Source organism: Uranotaenia lowii, chromosome 3, assembly GCF_029784155.1.
Source record: "Uranotaenia lowii strain MFRU-FL chromosome 3, ASM2978415v1, whole genome shotgun sequence".
Lineage (NCBI taxonomy): Eukaryota > Metazoa > Arthropoda > Insecta > Diptera > Culicidae > Uranotaenia > Uranotaenia lowii.
The window spans coordinates 267,257,023-267,279,825 of record NC_073693.1 but is presented as its reverse complement, the minus strand read 5'-3'; the positions used below and the strand labels follow the sequence as shown (position 1 = coordinate 267,279,825).

At 38.9% G+C, this 22,803-nt stretch overlaps 1 protein-coding gene across 3 annotated transcripts in view; it reads left to right on the top strand.

Annotated features, from left to right (window-relative positions):
- Window positions 1–22,803, top strand: part of LOC129754924 (diacylglycerol kinase eta-like) — a 453,200-nt gene that overhangs the window by 421,258 nt on the left and 9,139 nt on the right. For all 3 annotated transcript variants that reach the window (XM_055751191.1, XM_055751192.1, XM_055751193.1), the window contains 6 exons: window positions 7,083–7,373; window positions 7,438–7,563; window positions 7,623–7,828; window positions 7,891–8,699; window positions 8,771–8,920; window positions 20,201–21,926. In XM_055751191.1, the coding sequence (XP_055607166.1) occupies window positions 7,083–7,373; window positions 7,438–7,563; window positions 7,623–7,828; window positions 7,891–8,699; window positions 8,771–8,920; window positions 20,201–21,926 (3,308 nt within the window). The remainder of the gene's footprint in view (window positions 1–7,082; window positions 7,374–7,437; window positions 7,564–7,622; window positions 7,829–7,890; window positions 8,700–8,770; window positions 8,921–20,200; window positions 21,927–22,803) is intronic.

Below are 22,803 nucleotides of genomic sequence, written 5' to 3'. Positions count from 1 at the left end.
TCCTTTTTTTTTCTTTTCATTAAACAAACGTAATTAATAAAATATAATATAAAGATGAGTTGGACTATATATGTTTGTTTGTTTGTATGCACCTTATGCAAATCCACACCGCTGAACCGATCAGCCTGAAATTTGGTACAGAGATGTAGTTGAACCAGGGTAAGGTTTTAGTAATAGTTATGAGCCCCTCCCACCTAAGAAAAGGGACCCTCCCATACAACTTTCGGTTTTATTCACACGAACCAAAAGTCATGGCACCCGTTTTGGCAACAGCGTTTTTTTTCCTTTGGCGGGGTTATTTTCACCATCACCATGGGCCGGGCATTAGAAACGACCGTCCAGGAGTTCACGTGTATTGGAAAGCAAATCAAAGCTTGCTCAGCATTAAAAATTTGAACGGTAAAATTTTGGCGGGTTTTTTTTGTACATGCTACTGCTGAAAGCATGTGGTATTGGTACAAGATTTTTGGATGCAATAATGAGCTTACATTTTGGGTTGATACAACTAGCCTGTTAATTACTTACTTATTGACTAGGACTTGAAGTGGTTTTCAAAGTACTGGGGGACTTCGAGAGTCTACAAGAATATACAGTGAACTGAATAGTGAACAGTGAACTGACTTCTTCAGCCGAATAACAATTTGGACTGAGTGTTGAAAAACTATTGAACAGATTTTCATAAATTCCAGCTTTTAGGAACAAACTATTTTTATATTTTTAGAATTCCTCAGGGAGAAACAAAAAATAATAAGATTTATAGTTAAAAGTTGAAGGCTTCGATTTCAATACTTTGATAGCCGTTGGGGAATTTAAACGGGGAATTAGAAAATCGATCAGATAATTAAATCTGAAATTTTTTGTGGTAGGTATACATTTCAAATTCATTGACCAATTTATAATTTTTGAGTTTTTTTTTTGGTTATCAATGTGTTCAATTCTACTTTCCAATTTTGAAAACACTTATTGTAAAACCATTTAGAACTACGAATTCAAACAAATGATATCTAAAAAATTTAACATTGAATTTAACAAGAATAGAAACTTTGTAATAAAACTCAAATAAAACCTTTTTCATAACATTATAATAGTATCTTCAGTTAAGATGATTCGTTTTCGAAAACTTCCAAAAACTATTAGTGGAACTTTCAACATTTAAGAACAAATACTCATAAAACAGTGTGAAATTAAAAAGCGGTAAAGGCAAACATACAACTGAAAACCTGAAAAATGGGTTTTCAACATGATTCCACCAGAGGTGCAAAGCATCGCATCATTTTGCATGCAGCGTTCGACTTTTTCCCGACCAGATCAAACTAACTTTATCTTCGGAAGCGTCGGCTTGCGAACATAGCACGCCGACTTTTGATTGCAAATGAACGCATCGCAACGACGCTGTGGCACGATTGGTTCAAATGACTGCATCTCTTAAGTTCATTCCGATGCTTTGCGAACAGTTCGCCTACTGATTTTAAGGCGACGTCAACCGAAGGATCCGTTCGTTTGAATTCATCGGGGATAAGTTCAAACAACCTTATCGAGATAGGGTCGTTTGAACGTTCAATTGAATGTTCACTTTTGAACGTTCAATTGAATGTTCGTCTGATGCGTTCGGCAGCCTAAGGCAAGACGCCGAGCCGTGTTTGGATGGGATGGATTATTGATATGGTGCATTGCTTGCGTGTGATGTTCGGTCGTCGCTCGACGATAGAGGGTGTCGGGTGTCTTGTAGCGCGCGGACGACTTGGTAAAGAGAATGAGGCGCAGCTACAGTTTCATTTAACGGTGCAATTTTACTGAATAAAATGCCCGAATAGCAAAGACCATGGTAATAATATATCGTAACAATGATTTTGAATTTAACAGTAAACTTCATAGTGATTTCAAAATATTTATCAACCGGTTTAAATTTTGAAAATACCATGATTTTTAAAGTTACCGTGAAGTATATCATTAATTCAAAATATTTCAAAGTTGCAAATATTTCAAAAACACGAACATCGTACGGTATCACATTGAAATTCTTGTGATTTTTATTGTACCAGTGTTCTTCATGGTTGAATGATAATCCGAACCACGCGAAAATTGGTAATTTTTTGCTTTTTTACACATTTACATTTTTTCGTGTAATGAAAATTTTGGCGCTCTAAAAACGTCACTTTCTCTCGGAGGAAGTTAACTTAAATTTAAATTTTCGCGGTCGGAATCAGTGAATCCGGACCAAGTCGAAATCAAGCTGATCGGAATCTGAACAGAAAATGATGGCTTTAAATTCGGTGATCTTGGTAAATAATTTTATTATTTATTCATTTATATGTAGGCTAACTAAACCGAAATTTTTTTTATTCTAGAAGCTGACGGAAATTCAAAGTTCCCCATGGCCAACTTTAGATGTGGGCCGTATACAATGGCTGCGACGTGGACAAGATAGACGTCCGAGGCAAACCGATATCAAACGGATTTGTGGTCTGGTACTTCATGATGTGCAGGAATCCAGCCTTGTCCCAGGATCGGGCAGAAGATGCGGTACAAGAGCCGCCAATGTTACAGTTTAGAAGCTCCGTAGTGCAGATGGTTTTTTATAGCTTCTGGAAAGTGATGACTTTTTTTTAAACAAGACGAAAAATTTGAATAAAAATTGAAGCAAACAAATGAAACCTGTTTATTTCATTCAATAGTAAATATGAATTTAGAAGAAAAAATAACTGAAAACAATAATTTTTACAATGGAATTTCACGGTCCTGGAATTATGATAAATTGTGAATTAAAATTGATGTTCAAGATTATTGAACGATTGAAATTCAAGGGAAAACAATGAACTCCACAGTTTCTTTGAAAAAAGTGGAAGCTGTAATAACCGTTAACTTTATCGTTTTGAGTTTCCAAATGTATGGGAAAAAGTCGATTTTTTCATTGTTAAGTTGCTTAACACCCCCTTTTTTCATGGTAAATTTTGCTAAAACCATAAATTTCACTGTCCAAAACTATGAATTTGACAGTTTATTCAAGGTTTTATGTACCATGATTCGCATAGTTTCAACTATAAAATTCATGGTTGCGTGAAAATGAAATTCATGGTCTTTTCACAATGTTTTTCTATTCGGGTGCAAACCGCCCAACTACGGTTGGGCTTGTAAGGCTTGTAAGAGATTGTTTATTCTTTTTCATTCCATGTTAGGTTCAGAACTGAAGCAAACCGTCAAGACCCGCGAAATTTAATTCAAATTTTCAGATATCAGATTCAGATTTCAGATTTTAGATTTAGATTCCAGATTCAGATTTCAGATTCAGATTTCAGATTCAGATTTCAGATTCAGATTTCAGATTCAGATTTCAGATTCAGATTTCAGATTCAGATTTCAGATTCAGATTTCAGATTCAGATTTCAGATTCAGATTTCAGATTCAGATTTCAGATTCAGATTTCAGATTCAGATTTCAGATTCAGATTTCAGATTCAGATTTCAGATTCAGATTTCAGATTCAGATTTCAGATTCAGATTTCAGATTCAGATTTCAGATTCAGATTTCAGATTCAGATTTCAGATTCAGATTTCAGATTCAGATTTCAGATTCAGATTTCAGATTCAGATTTCAGATTCAGATTTCAGATTCAGATTTCAGATTCAGATTTCAGATTCAGATTTCAGATTCAGATTTCAGATTCAGATTTCAGATTCAGATTTCAGATTCAGATTTCAGATTCAGATTTCAGATTCAGATTTCAGATTCAGATTTCAGATTCAGATTTCAGATTCAGATTTCAGATTCAGATTTCAGATTCAGATTTCAGATTCAGATTTCAGATTCAGATTCCAGATTCAGATTTCAGATTCAGATTTCAGATTCAGATTTCAGATTCAGATTTCAGATTCAGATTTCAGATTCAGATTTCAGATTCAGATTTCAGATTCAGATTTCAGATTCAGATTTCAGATTCAGATTTCAGATTCAGATTTCAGATTCAGATTTCAGATTCAGATTTCAGATTCAGATTTCAGATTCATATTTTGATTCAGATTTCAGATTTCAGATCCTGATTCAGATATCAGATTCAGGTTTCATATTAAGCATTCAGTTTTAGGATTAAGGTTAAGATTTTGGGTTAAGATTTTAGATTCATATTTGAGGCCCTTGGAGCCAAAAGGGGTATAAGTGCAAAATGGAAAAAATTGAGTTAACCATCTAGAACAAATCTTCGACTGTCAAACATCATATGCTGTTTTAATCACAATTTTATTTCGCTATTTTCTCATGTTTTGATATTGTTGAAAAAATCCTGCTTACTGAAAATTACTTTTTGTTTGGAGCCAAAGGGGTATAAGTGCAGACCCATTTGCTACCAAGTAATTTACTTATACGGTATAAGTTATACCCCTTTGCCACCAACCCTAACGTCATTTCCATTTAAAGTGTTCATTCCATCGGGATGAAAAAAATATGGAAATTAATGGGCATTTGAAAAGTAAATCATGTTAGAAAATCTACCACCAACAGTTAATCATTTCATTACATTTAGTGATAGTTCTGGTGAACAAAATATTACCAAATTTTTCATTTCTTCTATTCTAACCCCAATAAATGAATTCCAAATTTCTGATTTCGGGTCTTAATCAAATGGTGTACGCCATGAATTTGGGACTCAATATATTTAATCATCAACTCATTAACTCATATATGTTAAACATAAACTCATATATGTAAAACATCAACTCATAATGAGCAGAAGTCCATTTCCAATCTGAAATCTGAATCTGAAATCTGAATCTGAAATCTGAATCTGAAATCTGAATCTGAAATCTGAATCTGAAATCTGAATCTGAAATCTGAATCTGAAATCTGAATCTGAAATCTGAATCTGAAATCTGAATCTGAAATCTGAATCTGAAATCTGAATCTGAAATCTGAATCTGAAATCTGAATCTGAAATCTGAATCTGAAATCTGAATCTGAAATCTGAATCTGAAATCTGAATCTGAAATCTGAATCTGAAATCTGAATCTGAAATCTGAATCTGAAATCTGAATCTGAAATCTGAATCTGAAATCTGAATCTGAAATCTGAATCTGAAATCTGAATCTGAAATCTGAATCTGAAATCTGAATCTGAAATCTGAATCTGAAATCTGAATCTGAAATCTGAATCTGGAATCTAAATCTAAAATCTGAAATCTGAATCTGAAATCTGAATCTAAAATCTGAATCTGAAATCTGAATCTGAAATCTGAATCTGAAATCTGAATCTGAAATCTGAATCTGAAATCTGAATCTGAAATCTGAATCTGAAATCTGAATCTGAAATCTGAATCTGAAATCTGAATCTGAAATCTGAATCTGAAATCTGAATCTGAAATCTGAATCTGGAATCTAAATCTAAAATCTGAAATCTGAATCTAAAATCTGAATCTGAAATCTGAATCTGAAATCTGAATCTGAAATCTGAATCTGAAATCTGAATCTGAAATCTGAATCTGAAATCTGAATCTGAAATCTGAATCTGAAATCTGAATCTGAAATCTGAATCTGAAATCTGAATCTGAAATCTGAATCTGAAATCTGAATCTGAAATCTGAATCTGAAATCTGAATCTGAAATCTGAATCTGAAATCTGAATCTGAAATCTGAATCTGAAATCTGAATCTGAAATCTGAATCTGAAATCTGAATCTGAAATCTGAATCTGAAATCTGAATCTGAAATCTGAATCTGAAATCTGAATCTGAAATCTGAATCTGAAATCTGAATCTGAAATCTGAATCTGAAATCTGAATCTGAAATCTGAATCTGAAATCTGAATCTGAAATCTGAATCTGAAATCTGAATCTGAAATCTGAATCTGAAATCTGAATCTGAAATCTGAATCTGAAATCTGAATCTGAAATCTGAATCTGAAATCTGAATCTGAAATCTGAATCTGAAATCTGAATCTGAAATCTGAATCTGAAATCTGAATCTGAAATCTGAATCTGAAATCTGAATCTGGAATCTAAATCTAAAATCTGAAATCTGAATCTGATATCTGAAAATTTGAATTAAATTTCGCGGGTCTTGACGGTTTGCTTCAGTTCTGAACCTAACATGGAATGAAAAAGAATAAAAAATCTCTTACAAGCCTTACAAGCCCAACCGTAGTTGGGCGGTTTGCATTTTATTCAGTAAAATTGCACCGTTAAATGAAACTGTAGCTGCGCCTCATTCTCTTTACCAAGTCGTCCGCGCGCTACAAGACACCCGACACTCTCTATCGTCGAGCGACGACCGAACATCACACGCAAGCAATGCACCATATCAATAATCCATCCCATCCAAACACGACTCGGCGTCTTGCCTTAGGCTGCCGAACGCATCAGACGAACATTCAATTGAACGTTCAAAAGTGAACATTCAATTGAACGTTCAAACGACCCTATCTCGATAAGGTTGTTTGAACTTATCCCCGATGAATTCAAACGAACGGATCCTTCGGTTGACGTCGCCTTAAAATCAGTAGGCGAACTGTTCGCAAAGCATCGGAATGAACTTAAGAGATGCAGTCATTTGAACCAATCGTGCCACAGCGTCGTTGCGATGCGTTCATTTTTTCCAACCACAAGTTAGGCGTCGTAGCTGATCTTAACCTTTTCAAGAAATAATCAGCTTGCGACTTTTTCTCGACGACGTTTGCGCTGAACGTTCATTTGCACCTCTGGATTCCACTAGATTCAGAAGTCTATTAAGAAATGTTTCAGTAAATAAAACTTTAATATACCATTGTACAGGGAACCATCATGAAAATTAAGAGATTTTTTTAGAGGGGAGATGGGAAAAATAAATAACAATTTTACCATTTGTTTTTATCTTCATAAGACGAAATGAAACAAATAAGCGCAGTGAAAACGATAAACACAGTGAATAACCGCAATAAAAACTTTAGAAAGACTAACATATTTCTTAAAATGATGAATATCTTCCAAAGTTTTGAAAATTCAAACGACTCATTTTGATTTATTTTTTATGTGAACCCGAGCAAGGCCGGGTAAAATCTGCTAGTAAAATATAAATCCAACATATCATGTAATCATAAATGTTTTTCCTTGTCTTCCTGTAGCTGGAGCGTGATGGTGTTCGAGCGGGACATCGGCCTGGCTGCCCCAATGCCGGTCCCGACCCGGACCCCCAAGATGTCGATCTCGCACCATCCGGATCCGGTGCTGTTCCAGTACGAGGACGAAGCCCTCGGGCATCTGCAGTCAATTGTGACCAACAACGACGACAACGGGGCCGCGGCGCTGCTCCAGTCGACTCGAGAACTGTGCGGAACGGTCAACGACTTTATCACTAGAGTAAGGGAAAATAGCTCCGACGAAGAGCAATTAAGCATCAAATGTGATATTTTAAGGTATGGGCTTAAACTAATTAACGCCTAAAAATTGAGATTCACTGAACGTTCCGTCTTTTTCCAGACAAAAATTAGGTATGTTTTTAGATACTCTGAAGGAAGAAGAAGCTGGTCTTCATGGTGACGACGAATTATTCCGAACATTGAAAGAAATTGCTCAAAAAAGTGCCTCAGAAAGACCAATTGATACGTAAGCGGCATTTAGCTTTAAAATTTAGGAAAATTATGTAAAATAATTTTTTTTAACAGGAAATCGACGACGATAGAGAAAAACGAAAAAGACAAACTGAATTCCAAGGAACGAACCAGCAGACAGGACCGTCGCTCGGAGAAGGAAGCACTGCTCTGTAGGGCCAACAGCTTGAAGCGGGCCATACAGGACGTGATGAAGTGTAGTGAGTCAAGTATGTTCTACGTGCCCCCGAAGCGGATGTCGATATCGTTTAACACTCGAGGTTAGTACTCGAAGTTTTAGGAACAATTAAGAATTCATTAACAAAAATCTATAATCTTTTAGAGGGCTCTCCAGGAGCTTCGCCCATTCCAGTATCGTTGCAACACACGATGGCAACGATTTCACCATCAGTGTCCACCTCTAGACTAACCTGCATATCTCCACTTCCGGATGTTCGTCGGGATTCGATGGATGACCAATTCTTCAGCAATCTGAGCCTACCGGTTCCGAAACAATTCGCTGACGGTGGCAGTCGTCGAAGCTCCGGAATACCCGAAAACTACCGGATATCCAGCATCGAAGAACTTGAAGAAAACAGCGTCCATACCGAACCCAAAACCAACCACATTCCGGAGATTATCGATCCACATGCTTTCAAAGACTGCGACGAAGACTGCGGAGACAATCAAGGGAAAGACGATAAAGACGATACACTGAACCAGAAATCAACGACAACGACCACCTCAGACTCACAATCTACCACGGCTCCGTATGATTTCTCCTTCGAATCGGACACCAAGACGGTCAAGTTCGATCTGGAAGCTAGCGGAGCCTTCGAGCGACTCGGCTTCAAACCCTTCAAGAAAGCACTGGAACAGCACCAGCACAAGATACATCAGGTGAACAAAGCGGACACCGGGCTGCTGCACTTTCAACCCATAGAAGTATACGAACGGAATCTCTACCGGAATCAGCAACGAAGAAGCTCCCTCGGTGGTCGGGGCTTGAACGCTTCTAACATGGAACATCAATCGTCTAAGGTAGGCTGTAATATGCTGCAGGTGCCCAGCATTTGTCTACCGAGTTTGGAGAAGCCACCGGAAAACATGTACTTCAGCGAAAACATCACTATCATCGATACGGATATGCCGGTACGTTTATAAATTTTGATTAGCTACTTGAAGTCGGTTTTTAACGCCTTATTTTTTTTTCACAAAAACAGCAAGAGCGATCTTCATCCGATGAGGCGCCTGGAGAAGCAAGTGACGTTCTTTCAGCAATCAGCAACGAAGAATGTAGTGTCACGTCGGAAATTCTGGATCGTCCTCCGGAGCATCACAACTCGCAGCTGCACATAGCCGATTTGATTCAGGTAGGTGCACGCTGGTTTAATAAATTTCATCTTCTAGAGCTTTTCAACTTCAAACATAGTGTTTTGAAGCTGGTCTGTTAATACATCGGGATTTTTGCTTCTAAACTCCGTTAGTGTCGAGCATTTGCGAACGCGTATTATTAGCTTCATGTTTGACTCGTTTCCCCTTGACCTTCTTCTAGGCTTATAATCATGAAATGTTGGAGTTTATTTTGAATAAATATAAGTCCCACTGGCATTCAATGTCGATTGACGAGTATTGAATAAAGTAAGTTTCACTTTGAGCCATTGAGGATAATATTTGAAGCATTTAAAAGTAGAAAGTCTCTGGTTTGAAGAAGAATGACCCCAAAGGGTTAAATTCCCATAAAAAACAACAAAAGTGAGTCAATGGAGCCACAATTGTAGAGCCGAGAGACACTTTAAGAGATTATTACGCAATAATAGATTATCAAACTATGAGGGTACGGAAGTAAATCTCCATGTGATTTCTGATGCAGAAAGCTAGTTGCTAAGTGATTATATATTGAAAAATTCTATTTAAATTATCGGACATTCATCGGACAGTCTCTGGAGCCATTACATGAAACCCAACGTAGAGCTTCAAATGCTTGCTGCTTTCTAACGTTAAATTTTTATATCGTCCACTTTGTGCTGTAAGCTGTATCTCCGGAGCCTCCATTCGTAAACTTTTGAATGACTGAAGCTGATTTTTTTTAATAATATTCAGTTATCAACAGGACGGAGTAATCTGACGAATGTGGGATGCCCGAGAAATTGGAAAACGTTTGCAAAGGACCGAGTGAGTTGGAGTAATTGGAGTGAACAGCAAGTTATGTCGTGTGACGGAAAACTATGTAAAATATAAATACAAAAAATAACAGGACAGTTTCCAAAGCTGCTGTTTATCAGGTTCAAAGTTGTTAGAGGTGCCTTGTGCAAGGTGCCAAGGCACCTCTAACAGGTAATGGGCCTGCGCTTTGAAGGAAGTTGAAATGAAAAGAAATGTACAGGGTCCGGCAATTGAAGTGCTACATTGGAACTAACAAATAATTTGATCAAAACAAAAACTTTTTCTTTCGAATTTAATACGATGTACATCAAAACAGATCAAATTTTCAAAATCCATTGGCACCTTTCGATTTTTTTTGTCCTTAACCCATTCGAGACGGAGGCCTTTTCACGACATTCCAACTCATAGTACTTCACTCTTAGATAACTTTCATGTTTTTTGTTTTTCATCAAAACCATTTCCCAATACATTTTGCCTAACATTTGCGGATTCCATTGGTATATGAATATTATTTTTCCGAGCAATAGGAAACTCACAATGAAAGACTGTTCTGACAAAGGTACAAAAATTCCATTGCACACACGGTGTGCAATCGGTCTCGAATGGGTTAAGCTTAACCACTCGCTGCAGAAGCTCAAGGCACATATTCTAAAAAGACCGCAGGTGGTTTTTGTAATATTTTATCCCAGGACTCAACTAGATGGCGCTTCAGAACTTCTAACCCGTCATGTTTTGTGGAGTAGACTTCGGCCTTCTGTATACGCTAGACAGCCAAATCCATAGGGTTCAGATCCAGCGAACTCCCCGACCACTCCGTACACGAAATTAACCCTCAAAAAAAAAAAATCCCACACAAAAATTGGGACCTCTTTTTTCTTGGTAAGCCAATGTGAAGTTCTGCTGAAAAACCACCAACCAAAACCAAAATTGTGACGAGTCCACAGTTCGAGCGGAAAGCGAAAAGCGACGATCTTTTTTAATAATGTGATTTAGTGTTTTTGATGGCATGTTGGTTTGAATTGGTTCTCTATAAATTTTATAGAACCTGCAATTTTTTTTTAATTCAAAGACATTAAAAGATAAATAACAAAACATCAAAGTTAACAAACAAATAAAGAGTGATACAGTCAAAATTCGGTCAATATCAACTTGACGTATTTCTTTCAATTTTGCATCTAAAAAACCTGAACACCCCTCATTTTGAAGGTGTGTGTCTGTATAGAATGTTGCTCCTATTTTGATTTTGGGATTCACTCTTCAGTTGTCAAAATGCCGTCCAAGGAAGAAGAGCAGCGTTTAAAAATTTTGCTCGCGCATCGCGAAAATCCGAGCTACTCGCACGCAAAGCTGGAAAAATCGCTAAAAGTTTGCCAAATCAATCGTTACAAATGTAATTAAAGTGTTTGGGGAACGTTTGTCGACAGCCAGGAAGTCTGGATCGGGGGGAAATCGAAAACCGGAAGCCGCTGAGACGACAAAGAGAGTTGCCGGTAGTTTCAAGCGAAACCCTAACCTCTCTCTCCGAGATGCCGCAAATAAGCTGGGTGTATCGTCTACAACCGTGAATCGAGCCAAAAAAAACGAGCCGGACTATCGACTTACAAGAAGGTATTTGATTGCAAAAATAAACAAAATACGACTGCCAAAGCGCGATCCCGGAGGCTGTACACGACGATGCTGACGAAGTTTGACTGCGTGGTAATGGACGACGAAACCTACGTCCAAGCCGACTACAAGCAGCTTCTGGGACAGGAGTTTTATATGGCAAAAGGAAAAGGGAAAGGTAGCAGATATTTTCAAGCACATGAAACTGTCAAAATTCGCGAAGAAATATCTAGTTTGGCAAGCCATCTGTACCTGTGGCTTGATAAGCAGCATTTTCATAGCTTCCGGGAGTATCAACCAAGAAATTTACGTGAAAGAGTGTTTGAATAAACGTCTGCTGCCTTTCCTGAAGAAACAAGGTTGTTCCGTACTGTTTTGGCCGGATTTGGCATCTTGCCATTACGGTAAAAAGGCCATGGAGTGGTACGCCGCCAACAACGTGCAGGTGGTTTCCAAGGACAAGAACCCTCCCAACACGCCAGAACTCCGCCCAATTGAGAAATACTGGGCTATTGTCAAGCGGAATCTAAAGAAGACAAAAAAAAAACTGCTAAGGACGAGCAGCAGTTCAAGGCAAACTGGCTTTCTGCGGCGAAGAAGGTGGACAAGGTGGCTGTACAAAATCTGATGGCAGGGGTTAAGCGTAAGGCCCGGCAATTCGGATTTGGAAAAGCGGAAGCCTAACTGAATATTTTTCCTGAATTTTATACTAATTAAACTTGAAAAAGAAATTTAATTTGATTTTTTAAATAAACGATTTCAACGATTTACACGCGTTTTCCCTTGACCAAATTTTGACCGTATCACCCTTTACAGTCCCAGTGTAACAAGAAAAATTGCGTGCACGAATGGCATCGCAAGTTGGGTCATCGAAACATTGACGACATCAAGCGGTTGCAAATCTGAGTTCTGGCACGATTGTGGCAATCAAATTACTTGCGAGATTTGTTTCGGCAGCAAAATGGCTAGGCTACCGTTTCCCAAGAAAGCACAGAGGTCATCGAAACAAGTTCTGGATCTGGTTCATAGCGACTTGTGCGGGTCAATGAACACGGCGACGCCTGCAGGACGACGGCACTTCCTTACTCTTATCGCCGATTGAAGCCGCTACACTACGCTGTATTTTCTGAGCAAGAAGTCTGGAACGTTGGAAGCTGTCCAAGATTTTTTTTCGTGAGATGAAGACGCAATTCGGCCGGTCGCCGAAGGTGACCAGGTCCGATCCGGGTGGCGAGTACACGACATGTGGCGACATGCGATGGATAAGTCCTCAGAAGCGAAGAAATCCTGCAACAGTTTACATCGGCATACACTCCTCAACAGAACGGTGTAGCGGAGCGAAAGAATCGTTCGCTGGTAGAGATGGCAAGGTGCTCCTGGAAGCTGGCATGGGGTACCGCTACTGGGGTGAGGCTATCAACACGGCCAATCATCTCCAGAACAGATTAGCAACAAAATCGATCCCAGATCCCAGATCGATCGATGAGACGCCATAGGAAATAATCTGGAGCATCTGCAAGTTTTTGGTACAAGTTTTTGGTACAGATGCGCTTGTGCTGATCCCGAAAGAAACCAGATCAATATTGGAGCCCAACGCGAAGAAATTGACATTCGTTAGCTACTCTCAGCAGCAAAAAGCATGGCGTTTCATCGACAGGAAAACTAAAAAGGCGGTCTTCAGCAGAAATGTCCGGTTCCCTACGACACAAGATGGTTCTTCGAAGAGGCTGGTATCTTAAAAACCCGAGGTCCAAAGCTGCCACCGATGACCCTTAATCCGATTGGCACCGTAAAACAACGCATCAATGAAGACAACGATTTCGGAGGTTTTGGTGATACCGATGGCGGCGATGATGGTCCGCTTGCAGACGAGAATGGCCAAATTCAGGAGGAGCAACTCGACGTTCAGGTGGAGCCACTCGATCTTGAGGCGGAGCAACTACTAAAAAGGTTGTGAACAGCATTAAGCGGCGTTCCGAACGATCAACAAAGGGTATCCAACCGAAGCGGTTTCGAGTGGTGGTCGCTCAAGAATCATCGACTTATCCCAAGAACTATCAGGAAGCCTCAGGTGGTCCGAACAAAGAACTCTGGAAAGCAGCCATATCCGACGAACTCAAATCACTACATCAGAACGGTGTCTGGGAACTTGCTGCGTTACCTCCCGGGAAAAAGGTCATTGGTTGTCTATGGATCTTCAAGAGGAAGGAAGACGAGTTCGGAAGGACGATCCGGTACAAGGCTCGTTTGGTGGCACAAGGTTTCAATCAACGCCAAGGCTTGGACTACGACGAGGTTTTTGTTCCGGTAGTTAGGCAAGCTACGTAACACTTACTGCTGACCATTGCTGCTCGTCGTAGAATACGGGTGAAACACGTGGACGTGAAGACGGCCTATCAAAGCGGTGATTTAGATGAAACTATCTACATCAGGGGTGAGCAACACGAGGCCCGCGGGCCGCATGCGGCCCTTGAAGCATGTTTGTGCGGCCCGCGAAGCCAATCTCAAATTAAATTTATTTCACGATTTTTTTTTACGAAAGATGGTTAATTATCATAAAATAGCACCTACTAAACCAAAAACATGATATATCAATAACTTGATTTGCACGTCGCTTGTTTTCAGTTGCATTTTTCCCATAATCATCCAGAATGTTGACTTTACACACAAAATTTTCAAGGCCGAAATTTAGCAAAAATTTGCTCAAATTTGACCAGCTAGAAACTTAGCAATCAATTTAGCAATATTTTTAAACTATTATTTTAGCAAACGAGCGAAAAGTTAGCCGCCGCAATTTTTACTCAAATTTTTAGCAAAAACCGGAGGAAAAGTTCGCTGGTTCTGAAATTTCAAAATTTATTGTTTTTTTTTCTCTGGAGAATCAGGGAGAATGTTTGATTGTGAAATAGAATACACAAATTTCCTTCACTTTCATTTTATTTTTCACATTTTTTGCTATTTTCTCTCACACTTTTCGTACAGCGGAAGTTCCGATTCCGGCGAGCCAACTGCCGAGCCATTTACTTCAACGAATGCACCGGATTGTGTGCCGGATGCAGTTCGTTGATATTCCAGTTGTGGTCCCCCTTCATTTCCTGTCTGTTGCGAGTTTCCTGTTGCAGTTGTAACCTGGTCGGAAGAAAAACAAACAAACAATTTTGAATTAAAAATCGGAAAATCTAAACAATTCATAATCGGCCCCTACCTGTACGCATCCGGTGTCGATTTGGTTAGTATTTAGTTGTTGACTTAGCCACCTCTAGAACCACCAACATCGAACTTTCGGCAACGCGCGCTATTTTTCTTCCAATCCGCGGCGGCTGCTGTCTGTACACAAAGCGGCTAGAAAACCTTCGTTTTACTAAAATCAAGCAAAATGAACTTTCTTTTTGCTAAAATCAAGTAAATTTAGCTTTTTGCTAACTCAACAGTAAAAAAATATTTTTGCTAACGGAAAGTAACAGCGAAATTTTGCTAAGTGGAGCCCCGAAAGTTTTGTGTGTAGGTCTTAAGCTTTTTATTGAGTTCTTTTTATTTATTGGAAATACGTTATATAGGAGGTAGTTAAGACTAGATTTTTCGTTTTAAACAAAGTTCAAATTGTATGATGAAGTGAAATATTTTTGTTCTAGATTAATGACAGAAATAAGGAGAATTTTATAATAAAAACTGGGCTAACGATTATAGATTTCATATCGATAGAACTAAGCGATATTCTGATACCTCTACAAAAATAATATCTGTAATTCTGTGATTCAAACCAAAAAGTTTCTAACGATTAGAGGAGAGTGGGGATACATGATCCCCTTTTCTTATTTTCACCATATCTTTTTGGAAAAAAATTAGAAACTCGCACTCTTTTACATTTTCTGACAGCGTAACTTGAAGTTACAAGTTTCTATGCTCCTAAAATTAGAACTATACTTGAACCCGTAGATGAACTAGAAGCATTTTCGTGGGAGTAAAAAAATTGCGATATTTTTGAAGTTAGGGGAGGCTTGATCCTTTATTCAGCAAGCCCTAATCCATGGAAAAAATCAAACAAAACCCCAAGATAGAATGTTAATTGACTATTTTGGTCATGTTTGTTCTCATTTCACAATTTATAATTGTCAGAAAAAAAATTCTATAGCTTATTCTCAACTCTTATGACATTGCATACTTACGAGCGCAATTTTTTATAAACAAGAGAAAATCAATTATTTTAGCCTTTTTCTTAAGATAATTGATGGATGAATATTAGCTATTGGATAAATATTAGTAATCTCGTAATCAGCAATGACCACGATCCATTGAGAAGAAGAATATACCGGGATCATTTGTACCCATATATTAGGGATCAATTTTACCCAAAATCAACTTTTTAAAAACTTTTTCTGAAAAATGTTGGGAGTTTTCCATCGCTTTGAAAATATTGTATTTTAAAGTTCATTTTACACTCGAAAGATTGATGTATTGGAATAAATATTTTTCTTATAATATTTCCATGTTAGGAACATTTTAAAATGATGAAAAAAGATCTTCAAGTCACATTTTGTGAAATTTTTCAAACAAAGTTCAATAACCCAAAAACTTATTTTGCTAAAATTTCTTGAGCTTCAACCATTGCTATTTTGTTCCATTTGGCACATTTTTCTAGAACATTTGATCTTTGTACGACATTCCAGTTTGGAGATATAGCTAAGGAATCAAGTATCCCCAGGGATCAAGTATCCTCATTCTCCCCTACTCAGTGAAACAGCATTTTTGGTGCCTATGTTTCAACTGATTTTGCAAGAGATTGGCGTCCTTGATTCAAAACATTTCATATATTTCGGTTATCGCTTCTAGTTTCGGTAATATGGCGTGTGGAAGTTTTTAGATTGATCAATTTTGGGTGAAGGTTGGATCTTTCATAACTGATAAACCAATAAACCTGTAAAGCTGATTTTCAATCAATTAACTACCCTTTTTTCAATCTCAGATATTGTCAAGAAATTCGTGTTTCACAGATAAAACGCTTTCAAAAATTGAATTCTGCAATTTACAGAAATTCAAAAAATAAGATTAAAACTTCTTCTGACCTCATTAAAGCATGTTCTTGAATTGAAGATTTTAATTTTTTCAGCAAGTTTGTTGAAGACTGCGGAATAATTTGACTTACGATTTTAAAAATATCTAAGATTCATTTAGTTTGATTTTTCTTTAAAACTTCGTATAAATTCCCAGTTTTTGCAGGTTTGGATAACAAAAAGAAAACTTCCATATCTTTTTCTCAGAATTCAAAACTCCTTGTGTTTATTTTTTAAAGTTGATCATTGAGTCAATAAGTATTTGTATTTAACAGTTTTGTCAAAATAAGGACATAAATTGAAACTTATTTTATACCTATTTTTTTAACTATCTCGAAAACTAGAACTGACAAAAAACTAATTGAATACATATTTGGATTCAGCGCCCCTGAAAAACTCAAAATCAGATCTGAGATTCTTTGCACCTACACCGAAAAAACTTTTCACATGAACGCTACGTGAAAATGTACATGGATTTTTGCCACCATGAAAATCACGTGGAACCTACGTGAATTTCAGGTAGCAAACAGAGCTCGCGCAGCAAGAAGAATTCACGTAATTTTTATATGAGTTGTATGTGAGAAAAACGTAGATCGAATGTGACAAGGGATTCGTTCTGCTACGTGTGATTCACGTAGAATTCAGTAAACTATAAACTAAGCTTTTTTCGGATCTTTAAAAAAAAAAATGTGTTTATTTAGCAGTGTTTCCAAGACACAATACACTATTTAATTTCACTTTATAATTTACACATCACGTATTATTTTAAACAATAATTGTACTTCTCTTATTATTGAACTTCACTTATAGAAAAAATTAAAATCCTTCCGAAATTTTCATTTGGGTTTCCTCCATAGTGGTTGTCTGGCCGTCCTCCCGATTCCAAGCTCTGTAAAAAATAGCAGAATATTTAAATAACTAATACACAACCAAAATTTGTCTACTCACGTAAAATCAGCTTCCCCATCATCTTCAATTTCTTTCTTTGATAGCACCAACTGTTGTATCCGCGCCATATTTAATACTGTATTCTTTCACATAGCATTTATGTGAATAAGTAATTCAGGGCTACGTGAACATCACCTAGAATGTACTAAATTCCTTAGTACTTGGCGGACCACTGGATTTTCACGTAAATCGAATGTGTCTTTGTTTTGACAGCAAACGGCTAAGTGAATTTCACGTACGGATCAAGTGAATTTTTTATTAACATCCAAATGATTCACGTAAATCAAGCAAAAATTCACGTAATCAGCGCCTACGTGAAAATCCAGGTGAATTTAAAGTTTGCTTTTCGGATGAGTGTACCTTTGCACCTAACTTGTGTTTTGTGTGATGCTTTTTCGAGAAATTTCATAGACATATCATGCAAAACATTGATTAAAAGGAGTCATTTTACTTGAAAATTAGACATCCACATTACCAAAGTTATAAGATTTTTATGATTCAGCCTTAGCAAGCCTGTCCCAGAGGTGTCTAAATTAAATTTAGAATTTATGAAATCTGTAAATATTTTCTAGAATAGAAAATGTAAACTGTAACATTGACTAATCTGGTTAAAAATTTTTTTTTTACAATAATCTTTAAACCTTTCTCAACCTCTCTTATAATATAAATATTAAATTTTATTTTGATGCGGCCCGCCGAAAGAATTTCAAATTAAAAGTGGCCCGTTGCTTCAAAAGGTTGCTCACCCCTGATCTACATGAAGCCCCGCCTGGTGTCTCTGCTGCAAAGGGACAGGTGTGCCATCTGCTTAAAAGTCATTACGGTCTAAAGCAGTCGACACGAATGTGGAACCTCAAACTGAACGATGTTATGTGGAAAGCTGGATTCAAACCGTCGGAAGCGGATCGGTGCCCCTATGTTCGGAATCAAAACGGGAAGTTGGCCTATATCATCGAATGTGTAGACGATATGTTGGTCGCAACGATAACGTCCTTTGGAGATGTGAAGCAGATCCTTGGTATCCAGGTGGTCCGATTAAGGAAACTTTTCGATCTGGGTTCAAAGGCATACATCGAGAAGCTGCTGGAGAGGTTCAACCTGAGCGATGCGAAAGGGTCAAGAATTCCGATGGATCCCGGCTACATACAACAAAAGGAGGAGACGGAGGATCTTCCTAATTCCGACCAATATTAGAGCCTCGTTGGAAGTTTGCTGTATCTGGCGGTGAACACGCGGCCAGACATCAGGATTTGCGTATCGATTTTCGGAAGGAAGGTGTCAAAACCAGCCAAGGCGGGCTGGACGGAGGCAAAGCGAACCCTGCGGTACCTCAAGGAAACCGTGGATCTCAAGCTTCATCTGGGAGGTGACTCAGATGAGTTAGAAGGATATGCTGACTCAGACTGGGCAAGCACGGTGCAAGACCGGAAATGCAACTCATGATACCTATTCACGCTCGGTGGCGGTACCATTCTGCGGGGAGCCAAGAAACAAACATGCGTGGCTTTTTCTTCAACCGAAGCGGAATACATATCCCTTGTTCAAGGCTTCCAGGAACTACTGTGGTTGCGGAAACTACTTCTTGATTTCGGGGAACTGGCGAAAGATCCAACTCGAATGAAAGAAGACAATCAGAGCTGCATCAAATTTATCACTGGAAGTAGCGGAAAAAGGTTCAAACACATGGAAACCAAGTATAACTTCATCAAGAACTTGGCGGAACGAAAGGGGAACTCTCTTGAGTATTGCCCAACATAACTGATGATGCTGGCGGACATCTTGACGAAACTATTGAACCATGTCCGTTTGGAACAACTGCGAGCGAAGATGGGATTCCAACCAACATGTGCTGAGGAGGAGTGATGGAGTACATCAAAGTAATCACACAGAGAAATCATTTGAATAAACAACACACGTCAGTTGGCGGGTATAAAAGCGGGAACATTTTAGAAAATAAATCATTCAACAGAACAGTGGTTTAACAGTTCTTTATTTTCACAAGGCACCTCTAACAAGAGTGTTAGTTGCTTTTTGATGATGTATAAAATCGCTTTATCAAATTTTGGTAGGAAGGTCTCTGGAACCACTGAATTTAAGTGTCTGTTCAGATCGAACGGTAAGGTAGAGTAAGGCATCCGCTGCAAAAAATAATTCATTTTTTTTTTTCAAATAAAAACACGAATTTGAATATATTTTTTGTAAAACCAAAAACAGCCAGAAAACAAACCGCAGGGTAGAACGCCGAAACTAGAGGGCAAAACGCTTCGGTATGGGTGGTAAGAAATAGAACAATGAATATACGGAATGTAATAATTCAATTGAAACATCAAATGTTTAGTTGCATGTTCATCGTATTTGTGTAAACTGACCATACTTTGGCAACAAATAATTTATTATTACTCAAATTTGATGTGATTGATTTTAGTTAAAATTTTTGGGAAGTTAGTAAAATCATAGTCTTCCGAAAGAGCATTCGAGTGGAAAAACGATAAGCTGTATTTTTATCAGATTACGCAAGTTAGTTTACCATGAAACCTTATATGTTAATCATGAAAAATAACAAGATTCGCGCTGATTCTATTAATCCATGTTTCAAAGAACTAAGGTCGTTTTTGTAAACTTTCTATCTAATAAATGATGAAAAAGCTTTTTTGCTGCAATAAAAATGATGGAAAACATTATTCAAAGCCAAAGGTTAGTGTATTTTTGAGAAAGAATGGCATGGGCCATCTTACCCCGCTGGTGCGTCTTGTACAGTTTCGTTCATACATTTTTTTTTCTAAAAGGTTTCATGTAGAGACTTTAACATAGTTTATCGGTTTTTAATTGATCTTTAAAAAATAATTATTTCATACTCAAAACCAATTTTTTTCCACTTCACAGGACCTAGACACCGATCGCTTCAGCCACATCGATTCACCCGAAACGAGTGACACTACCGATGCGCTACACGGCGAAAGCCTAATGGATGACATCAGCTCAGTTTTGGGTCAAGACCTTCTAGGAGCCCTACAGGACAACACCATCACCGAGGACACGACCACCCTGTGCACCCTGGATCACACCAAGCGACGAAGTTTCAAGAACAAGCAGAAACAACAGCAGCAGCAACAGCAACAACGAAAGGGAAGCATCGAATTGGATCAGTTCGGGTTCGAGAACAGAGTCTTCGACATCGACAATCGCTGCGACGATCAGAAGGTTCGAGAGCCGAGGTACTGCAGCTTGGCAAAGTTTGTCGAGGGTAATGACATTGCGCGGAAGAGTTTCAAGAAACCGGCTGGAAGGGGTCCTCCATCGAGAAGTTTGGCCAGTAGAGCGTTTCAAATGTTAGAGAATGAGTATGAAAATACTAAGAGTTTGGCAGCCAGTTTGCTCCAACCTCATGGATCACCGTCGGATGTTTCAGCCTCGGAAACGGATACCGTAAGATCGTCTGGGATTGAATATCGTAAGCTTAGTTCCGGGGCTACTAACCCAGATGAGGATAGTTTGTCAGAGGTGGACAATAAGGACGACGATCGCTCGGATGATTCCGAAGGGGCAGTTGGAGGTGGATTGGAAGACGACGATGATGATGATGATGACGACGAAGACAAACATCATTCTTTCGGTATGCCCAATATACCGACAATCAATGTAGTTGTTGAGCCACCTTCACCAGCAATGAGCGATGAGATACGATCTTTACGGGTTCCGGAAATTCGGCGGCACTCAAGCCATACCCCAAATACCCTGGCACCCAGAGAAATAGACATCAACCGTAGGCATTCCGGTAATAACCCGAACCTGCTAGGATTGGATTCGGAACACATCCGGTTCCTAAACTGTTCACCAGCAGCTTCCAGACGGATCAGCAGTGGAAGTTTGATGTTCAAGCCGGAAGCTTTGGGAACGTCAAAGAGCAATATTCTTGGTTCGAATTTGGGTCTGTTCAACTTCGACCGAGATGCTGAAAGCAAGGAGGAAGCCAAAAAGAAGAAAGAAGAAAAAGAAGAGAGAAACAAGAAACTACCTATTATCAATCCACTGGTTCGGCTGCCTTCGTGGCCGAATGTGAGCACTGGGTTTATTTCAAAATGTTTACTAGCCAATGCGGATACTCTATGCGCAGCTGTTAGTCCCTTGATGGATCCGGATGAAACCCTCATGGAAGGCTACTCTGAAAAAGCAGTGATGAACAACTACTTTGGGATTGGAATAGATGCAAAGATATCCCTGGATTTCCATCTGAAGCGCGAAGAACACCCGGAAAAATGTCGATCCCGAGCGAAGAACTACATGTGGTACGGAGTGTTGGGATCGAAGCAGTTGGTCCAGCGAACCTACAAGAATCTGGAACAAAAAGTTCAGCTGGAGTGTGACGGTCAACGAATTCCTCTGCCATCATTGCAAGGTATCGTAGTACTGAACATACCGAGCTTCATGGGAGGCACCAACTTCTGGGGCAACAAAAAGGTGGACGATTGTTTCCTGGAGCAAAGTTTCGACGATAAAATCCTGGAAGTGGTAGCCGTTTTCGGGTCAGTTCAGATGGCTGCATCCCGTTTGATAAACCTGCAACACCACCGGATTGCCCAGTGTCATAGCATTCAGATTAACATATTGGGTGAGTAAACCGGTACTTGGTAAAACATTTTGCGCGATACAAAACAACGAACATTTTATGGGACGAATAAACGCAGGAGGTCTGAATGATAGAGGTTCAGGTGCAATGGGAATACTTCGGTTCTAAATAACAACAACCAATCTGTTTGACGATACAACTATGAATGACATAAAATTTATTTCAGCTTTCTTTTATATATCAACGGACTTTAGCTCGCAAACTTAACAGTCTCTTATACGCTGCAACACTCCTCCTCGACATTAGTTGGAGTCGGAAGAATACCGATAGCTTCTCGTAGCTGCCTCAATTTGACTGCACCCAATGGCTTGGTGAGAAGATCCGCTTCCATCTGCTCCGTAGGACAGTAACGAATGGAGACGATACCAGTTTCCGCTAAGTCCTTCACAAAACAATACTTGGTGTCGAAGTGCTTTGATTTTCGTGTAGTCCTTATGCCGCTGCAAGAGCAATACAACTCTGGTTGTCTTCGTTGACCACAGTTGGCAGCTTCAGATGTTCTCCCAAATTTGCTATCAAACGACGAAGCCACTGCAATTGTTGCAAAGATTCCGCTAGTGCTATGTACTCCGCCTCAGTGCTCGAGAGAGACACGCAAGTTTGCTTCCTGCTTGCCGAGTCAACGAGTCCGCCACCGCACTTGAAAATAAAGCCAGTGTTGGACTTCCGGTTGGCAATTTCACCAGCCCAGTCTGCATCCACGAAGCACTCGAGAATCGCTACCTCCGCCTAGATGTAGCTCGTGATCAGCAGTACCTTTGAGGTAGTAAAGCACCCGCTTCGCTTTGATCCAATCCGCCGTTGTTGGTTTTGTTAGCCGCCGTCCGAGAATAGCAGTGGAGATCGCTCCGACAATACT